The 8,966-nt window shown below is 43.7% G+C and overlaps 1 protein-coding gene across 7 annotated transcripts in view; it reads left to right on the top strand.

Annotated features, from left to right (window-relative positions):
• Positions 1-8,966, top strand: part of ALDH18A1 (aldehyde dehydrogenase 18 family member A1) — a 37,977-nt gene that overhangs the window by 368 nt on the left and 28,643 nt on the right. For all 7 annotated transcript variants that reach the window (XM_029932280.1, XM_029932279.1, XM_029932285.1 and 4 more), the window contains exon 2: positions 2,484-2,599. In XM_029932280.1, coding sequence (XP_029788140.1) covers positions 2,512-2,599 — 88 coding nt within the window. In that variant the 5' untranslated portion in view covers positions 2,484-2,511. The remainder of the gene's footprint in view (positions 1-2,483; positions 2,600-8,966) is intronic.

Genomic DNA, 8,966 nt, shown 5'->3' with positions numbered 1-8,966 from the left:
GCGCCCATGTGCCCGGGCGGGGAGGCCTCACGGTCTGAGGGGCTTGGGGCCCCCGAGCTCCGCGGCCGCCCTTGAGTGCACCCACCGGAGGAACTGGCCCAGGGGGAGGCCTGAAGGCTCGGCGGACGCCGCGGTCCGCGAGTCCGGAGCCGGCTTCCAGTGCACCTGCCTCGCTGCTGGTGATGTGCCCGTGTTTGTGATTGGCCTCACGCCGACTCTGGGCGGCCTGTGTGTGCGGCCCCCGCGGCCCGCCTGGGCTTTCGTGACCCTCTCTCTTTGAAAACTAGGCCCCCGGCAGCGGGGGGGTTCGCTCACGACCGCCCTTTGCAGTGTGGCACATCACCGTGCGCCATGGCCCCCCTCGTTCGCCCCTGCTCTAGGAGGCGGGGAGACTGATCACCCGGGCTTTTCTTGGAGTGGTGGGCCTCATACCAAGCCTGTGTTTCTGGGTGAAGTTTGTTGGGACTAAAGTTCAGTCCTCTGTCCAAATCAGTAAGATAAGGGCATTCTGTTTAAAACCAGAAATAGTCCTGAGTCAAAACGTGGAAACTTTTTCCAACTGATAACCTCCAGTCTAGACGCACACACAGACACACGTACCCTTTGCTCCCTGGAATCAGCGGTCTGCTTACTGAGAGCATCTACTGCAGTCAGACAGAGGCCCTGGGGGTACAGGGGAGAGGCCAGGAACGCTTGGTTTATAGGTCAGTGTTGAACCTATAAGTTAGTGGCCTTGAACATTCGAGCTTTCAGTTACTCTTAGATAAGAGAGAGGTAAACAATAAGTATAATTAGTGATTATGTCTGTCAGAATATTTATTGAATCCTTGTGCCTGTGACACATCCTGAAGGAAATAGAGACAAAGTCGTAGGACATCATTAGTGCCTAAAAGAAGGAGCACAGCTGACATTTGTTGAGCATCTGTTGTACCCAAATATTCCATGTATTGTCTCATTTAATTCTCACAGTAACCCCACGAGGTCTTTAGTGTTACTGTTCCTGTTTTACAAAAGAGGAAACAGGCTTAGAAACCTAGATCGAGTAACCTTCCAAAGAGCACACAGCTGGCAAGTGCGGAGCTGGAACCTCGTCTGTCCAAATCCAAAATCCATGTTCCCTGGAGAGTGTACCACGCTGTCAATGGAAGCTTTATGATCCTGTTGGGAAAAGCAACGGTAGTAACATGAAGCAGTTACAGGCCGATCTGTAGAATTATATCCAATTTCAAATGCTAGAATTGTGGAGGAAGTTTTCATGAAGGAGTTAGAACTAGAATTTAGGGTCACAGTTTGATTGTTTTATCCTCTTGGCGTTCCTATTGGAGAATTCATATTTAAATAGTTGTTTAGCAACACTTACTGAAGAGATTTATATAAGCAGCACACAAAACCATGGGCTTTTGTCATGCTTCAGTGTTATGCAGGTAATTTTCTCTTGGGATCTTCCAGACTGTCACAAACTGAAGTCAACAAAGACGGCACTTAGCACTTTCTGTTGCCTATTGGATGACGTATCTTTAGCAACAGGCAGATCCTGCCCATCTCTTCTCTCCCCTTTCTGTGCCTTTGTGCGGTATAAATTGTAGAGCAGTACGTGCCATTCCTTGTTTCTCTGCACTGTGGGGCTAACTGCTAGTCTTTGAGGCACATTTAAGAGGGTTGGAAAAAATCCACCAATCCATAGAGCAAAAGTTAAAAAGAAGCCTGCAAACAAGGAGGGTGCAGTATCTTTCTTATCTTGTGAAAACAGCAGTGTCTCTAGCAGGAGAGCTGCAATAATGAATGGCTTATTCTCTGTGTATATAGAGCAGGGAGTCCCTAACCATAGCCCATAACCACCATATTCCCAGCTCAGGGGCTTTCTAGCCATGTGCTCATCCTCCTCAAGATGTGCCCCAAGGCATTTGAAATGCCAACCATTGGCAGGTGTTGCACCCCCTCCCAGGAATGCAGGAGTGTGTGTGCTTTAGAGTCCTGTGGGCAGCAGGAAGGAAGATGGCAGTAGCCTCTGGCCTTTCCAGCCTCCTCTTGTGTCAGCTAGGGTCAAGCAGACATTTGAAATATGTGGTTTTCAGAGTTCTTTTGCGAGGTGATAGCGGAAAGGTAGAGACGGCCACTTATTGGATGTTGGATCTGTTTTTGATTTGTTCAAGACGCCCTAATTGTTTAAGAATTGTAGTGAAGATTTAGTATCCATACAGGAACATTATACCTTTTTGTCATTCCAAGTATTTATAATCCTTAGTTGTCACTTGCTTACATAAAAACTTGGGTGGTCCTAGGAAAGGCAGGATAGAGTTGGGACCTGGGAAGGAGCCATTTGTTGTCTCTTCTGTAGACGGAGTAGGTGGGCGTGTCCCTGATACAGAGAAGTTGGAGCAGAAGAGTCCAGTTCTTACTCTGAGAGTATGAGGAAGTGGAAGAAAATAAAATTAATTGTCCATTATTTTCATTTTCATCTTTTTAAAAACTGCATTCTACAGATATTTTGATCAGTGGCCACATCGCATCATGTTGAGTCAAGTCTACCGCTCTGGGTTCCTGCCCTTCCGCCAGTGTCTCCTGCCCTGGGTCCAATCCACAGGCCTCTCCAGATCTCGTATGTACCATAGAAAACTTAGAAGTTTGCGGGAAGTTTGAAGTGTGTTTCAGAAAAGGTTTTAAAGGAGAAAAAAAAAGTAACTTGGCAGAATTGGGCAAAGACAGTAAGCAAGGAAGCAGCCTACTGGTCAAAGTGTTTGTACTTACCAATAAAGTGGAACTTGTGGAGGTGATAGTTCTGTGGGATCTGTGGTGATGGTTTCACAGGTATATACTTATTTACAGAATCATTAAGTTGTACACATTAATTTTGTAGTTTTTTGTGTGTAAGTAATTGAAATTTTTTCACATAAGGTGTTACCTATCGTTCTCCCAAAAATTTTACAGGCTATTTTTGTTCATTACTTTTTTTTTTTGTAACTAAGTTTTTGATTTGAGGATCATTACAGATTCGTGTGCTAGTGTAAGAACTAATTCAGAGAGAGCCCTCATGCCCTTTACATGTTTTTCCAATATCTCAACCCAGATATTGGCGGTGATATAGTCAATATAAGAATGTTTCCACCACAGGATCTTTCATGTTTCCCTTTTATAGCTATCGCCCTCCTCCCCATCCCTAACCCCTGGCAATCACTAATCTATTCTCCATTCCTATAATTTTATCATTTCAGAAAATGTTATGTAAGTGAGTTCATACGGCGTGTGATCTTTGGTGATGGATTTTTTTACTCAGCATAATTCTCTGGAGAACCATCCACGTCATGTGTATTGGTTGGTTTCCTTTTATTAGTAGTCTTTAATGGTATGAGTATACCACAGTTAGTGTAACTATTTACCCATTGAAAGGCATCTGGTGGCTTCTCGTTGTGCCTGTTATGAATAAGGCTGCTATGAGCATTTGTGTACAGAATTTTATGTGGACAGAGTTTGCATTTCTCTGGGCTAAATGCCCAAGAGTTCAATTGTGGGGTCATATGGTAGTTGCATGCTTAGTTTTATAAGAAGCTACCGAATGCTTTCTGCAGAATGGCTGTACCAGTCTACATTCACCCCGGCAGCATGTGAGCAGTGCCCTTTCTCTTCGTCCTCACCAGCATTTGATGTTGTCATTCTTGGATTTTGGCCATCGTGATAGGTGTGAAATGATACCTTCAGTGTGGTTTTCCCTAATGGCTAATGGTGTTACACGTCTTCTCATATGCTAGTTGGCTATCTTTATATCCTCTCTAGTGAAATGTTGCTTTCTCATTTTTAAATGGATTGTTTGTCTTTTTACTGTTGAATTTTCGGAGTTTTTTACCTTCTAGATACCAGTCCTTGGCAGAGCCTTGGTTTGAAGGATTTTCTCCCAGTTTACACATAGCTTGTGTTTCAGTCTTTTAACAGGATCTTTCACAAAGGAAAGGTCTTTTTGTTTTGATGATGTCCCATTTATCAGTATATTCTTTCACTGATTGTATGTCTGGGATCTAGTCTAAGGTTTGTATAGCCCTGGATCCTGAAGATTTTCTCATATGCTTTTTCTAAAAGTTTTATAGCTTTACATTTTACATTTAAGTGTGTGATCCATTTTGAGTTAAGTTTTGTAGAAGGTGTAGGGTTTAGGTCAAGGTTCATGATTTTGCATGTGGACATCTAGTTATTCCAGCAGCATTTGTTAGAAGGCTGTTTGTCGTGTCGTGAGGGGCTGGTTCCCTGATATCAGCTAAATCTTGTCAGTAGTCTGTCTCTACATCTTATTGTAAGAGGACTTGCCTATCAACTAATCAAGTTTATCATTATGGGGGGGGGGGGACTCTATTTCCCATTCACATAAAGATTATAAGGAATAAAAGATCAGGGTCTAGAGCCAAGCTCCCTGGGTTTTAAAACTAGTTGTGCTGCTTACTAAGTAACTTAGTTACACAAAACCATGTGTTGGACCTGCTTGGCTGCACGGTGGTTCTGTGTCTGTGTCAGAATTCTGGCTCAGTGCTGATTGTCGAGGGCTGGATGGCCTTTGCTGGGATGGGGAATGGTCTCTGGTCCACGTAGCCTCTCATCTTCCAGCAGGCTAAACTCGGCTCCTTTATATGATGCTTTCAGGTTCCCAAGTAGAACATGCAGGGAGACCACAAGACCTCTTGAGGCCTAAGCTCAGAATTTATGCAGTGTTACTTCTGCTACATTGTAGTAGGCAAAGCAAGTCACAGTGCTGGCCCAGATTCAAAGGATAGGAAAACAGACTCCATCTGTTAACGGGAGAAGCTTCAAGGTATTGTGGTCATTTTTACAGTCTGGTAATGTTAACAAGTTACTCAGCTTCTCTGGGCCTCAGTTTCCTTATTTGTAAAATGAGTCCAGTAATACTAACAACTAACTCATAATAATAGTTAACTCATGCGAATTCAGTATGATGCTGATAGCAACAGCTAACACCTTTTTTATAATACCAGCTAATATTTATGGAGAGTTTATTTTGTGCCAGTTGTTGTTCATACATCAATTCGTTTTATCCCCTACAACAGGTAAGGTAACAGCAAATAAGCACAAAGGTTGAGATTCCAATCCCACCAGTCTAGCTCAGAACCAACACTTAATATTGGTTTTGTATATCCCTTTTATATATCCCTTTCCTCTGTAAAAGGTGCGTGAATGCCTAACACAGCTCTGTATATAGTAAGTATTCGGTATTTTTATAGTTACTATTGTTTATTCTCATTGGTCTCTTTTACAGAAAGAGGCACTTTCCGATCTTTTCCCTAGATTTTTCAATTTTGTATCGAGGTTTTTCTGGATTCTGGAGCCCTGTGTTCACTGAGCATGATAAGCAGAAGAGCAGAAAAGAAATAAAAGCAAAGTGAGAAAGCATGTATATGCGAACACAGAAGGAAATGGAAGGCCAGGAAGGGAGATAGAAATCCTATCAGAGTTCCATCTTTTTCAGGCCTGGAACACAGGCTCATTGGTTGCTGAGCATAAGGATGCTAATGCTGAAAAGGTAACTTATTTCTCTTCCCTTAGAGTATGGTGAGTGGCATTTTGAGGGATATGGACAACCCTCTTCTCACCCCACCCCGGACACATGTACACACATGTACTTCTCAGTATCCCTTCATACTAACCAAGAGGAGAATGCTTTTCTGTGGGACTTAGAGCTTAAAGGTTCCTTAGAAGATGGGAAAAGATTACCCATCCAGACACCTTAGGTTTTTTTCTAACTAATCAAGGCCTTCACAGTCCTCAGTATGGACCCTAAAAAGTGTGATCCTCTGTAGAACATAAAAAATGCCCCTAAGAAGGGTAGCATCAATCTGGGGGGCCAAGGCGGGCAAGCATTGTTGAACAGAAAACCCAAAAAGCCCTGGGTCCCATAGAACTCTTTTTGGTTCTAGAATCCACGGGATGTGACTGAACCTTCATTTGCTTGAAACCTTATTCATAGTTGTTTCCTCCTCTTGAACCTTATCAGTTCTGACCCAGTTGTCTGCAGCCAGAATGACCCTTGACTGCCTGCCACCAAGGTGTGCTGGGATCTCTGCTGATGAAGACTGTGGGTCAGGAGCGTTTTTCATGCTAACCTGGTCTGCTGGATTCTGATTGGTTTCTGCCATTTGATCACCTGGAGTGACAAGCTTGTCACTACCTGTGTCCTTGAGGTCCCTCTTACTGCCCCACTCATGCTCAGCACTCTACAGGACAGGATAAGCCCTGCAGGGACAGGAAAGAAAAATGGCTGTCAGCCTAGTCCTGACAGCTATCAAGCGGATGCAATGCAATGTGGATGCAGATGCGTGATACCTGGGTGTAGCCCGGAGCTTTTCAAATAGCTGCTAATGATCCCAGGTCCACACCCCAGGGGAGTAAGTCCTTCTACCACCGCCTCTCTGTCCGGTCATTGAAGCCAGAATTATTATGTGTACAACTTTTAAGCTTAGACCTAGGTGTATGTGTAGCTTCTGATAATATTCCTGGAAACTGAGCCACAGTACCTGTATTGGTAAACTTAATGAAGCTCTCCACAGAACTTAGCCCCAACACAAACCAGTCCTGTAGTCCCTGGGGCTCCCACAGCAGGAAGAGACAACCCACCTGTGGGTCCAGTAAGAGTGCCAAGTCCCACTTCTATCCAAGAGGATGGACCTACTGAGCACATTTGTGCCAGGAATGGACTGCAAGCTGTTGAGAAAAAAGACCATATCATCCTGTATCTCCACAAAACTGAACCATAATCACTTTTAAAAATGGTCATTTAAGAGAAGAAAGGATTCTTTACTACTTCATTAAAAATGTTCATTCTGGGGAGCTTGGGTGGCTCAGTTGGTTAAGCGTCCAACTTCAGCTCAGGTCACGATATCACAGCTTGTGGGTTCAAGCCCCACATCAGGCTCTGTGCGGACAGCTCAGAGCCTGGAACCTGCTTCGGATTCTGTGTCTGCCTCTCTCTCTCTGCCCTAACCCCACTCACACTCTGTCTCTCTCTCCCTCAAGAATAAATAAACATTTAAAAAATAATAAAAATAAAAAATAAATGTTCGTTTTGAGATTTGTATGTGAAGGAGGCAGAGGGAAGGAGAACCCGTGTTGTCTTCTGGTCCATGAGAATAAGATTCTGTCCGGTTTTCCCACCATTGTTACAGCACAGAGAAAATGATAGAAGTTCCATTATAGTTAGAAGAGTTAGGGGCGCCTGGGTGGCTCAGTCAGTTGAGCATCCGACTTCAGCTCAGGTCATGATCTCGCAGTTTGCGGGTTCAAGCCCTGCGTCGGGCTCTGTGCTAACAGCTAGCTCAGAGCCTGAAGCCTGTCTTCAGATTCTATGTCTCCCTTTCTCTCTGACCCTCCCCGCCCCCCAAAATAAATTAAACATTTTTAAAAAAGAGTTAATGGTCAGGAGTTAGCGGTGGTGGGTCTACAGAAATCTGGGAAATCTGTCTGTAAATATAAAGGGGGGGGGTGATAATGGTTGATTTGAGTGAAGGAAGTTACTCTGCAATAGTACCAATGTAGAATAATGGTCCAAAAAGTGGCTTGAAATGATTACTATAGTAAATTGTTCAAATTTTTATGAATTGCTTGTAATGACACATAGAGAACTCTTTGAGGAGGAAGTACCTAAAGTTTAGTCCTGCTGAGGACCTGTATGACTCATCTTGACATCTTGTAATCAGGGAGTCTCACCAATAGAAGGCCTGTTTGCTGTGAGTGAGACCCCCCATCAGCAAGGCCTCTTTGCCTGTCTGCCTGTGCACTCATTCTTCTGTATCAGTTACATTTAGGTCAGGTGTGTCTAACAGAAAATCCAAAATAATAATGGTTCAAACAGGATATAGGTCTATTTCTCACTCTTTTTATTTAAGATCTTTTTTTAAGTGTATTTATTTTGAGGGGAGGGGGCAGGAAGAGGAAAGAGAAAATCCCAAGTAGGCTCTGCACTGCCATCACAGAGACCTATGCAAACTCATGAACCGTGAGATCATGACCTGAGCTGAAATCAAGAGCTGGATGCTTAACCAACTGACCTCCCCAGGTGCCCCTAAAGGTTTTTATTCTTAAGTAATCTCTAAACCCAACATGGGGCTCAAACTTAGAACCCGAAGATCAAATGTCATATGTTATACTAACTGAGCCAGCCACGCTCCTCTCTCTCCCTTTCTTTTGAAAGGAACTTCAGGTTCTCTAAGAAGGGAGACAGTCCAGGGCTTTCAGAATAGCTCTGTGAAATCATTAGGCATCCACACTCCTTTCTTGTTACTCCAAAGTACTTGCTGTATTCCCTATAGTCTAAAATTATTTTTAAGTTCCAGCCTCATACCCATGTTCTAAGCAGCTGAATAGATGAAGGGAAGAAGGAAGCACTTCTTTTTTGAAGGAAATTTCTAGAAGTCCCTCAACATTTTCACATGTATCTCATTAAGCAGAACTTAGTCACATGTCCATGTCTAGCTGCACAAGAAAGTCTGGGAAATGTAGTCTTGACTGGTGGCGGTGTGCCCTGCTCAAAGTAGAGGAGAAGCCTCTTAATTTGTGAGAGAAAGGGCTAATGGGTAATTATTAAGCAGCCAGGAGGAGAAGTGGGGAAGGGATTCAGTGCCTGCCATTTAGCTCTTACTGCTTTCCTTTTGGCTCTCTGCGATGTATTTGAGCATTGTTGTGTATCCTTAGAAATCCTGTGTATCCTGCAAGAAGAAAGAAATCAGGAAAGGATTGCCTAGAGGGAGATAACCCAAAAGAATTGAAAGGATCTGACTCCAACATTCCTTGTCCTTCAGAAAGCTGTCGCATTTTTAACCAACTGAGCCACCCAGGCGCCCCAAAGCAGACTCCAGGCTCCGAGCTGTCAGCACAAGCTGTTGGGTTTTTAAACCATTGTTACAGACATCTGGAATCAGGCTACCATGTCAGAGAGAAAATTTGTAGGTGGATTGGTTATATTTTATAATGGT

The sequence above is a fragment of the Suricata suricatta genome, chromosome 2 (genome assembly GCF_006229205.1).
Source record: "Suricata suricatta isolate VVHF042 chromosome 2, meerkat_22Aug2017_6uvM2_HiC, whole genome shotgun sequence".
Lineage (NCBI taxonomy): Eukaryota > Metazoa > Chordata > Mammalia > Carnivora > Herpestidae > Suricata > Suricata suricatta.
Note: the sequence above shows the minus strand (reverse complement) of the source record. Positions and strands in the feature narration are given on the sequence as shown.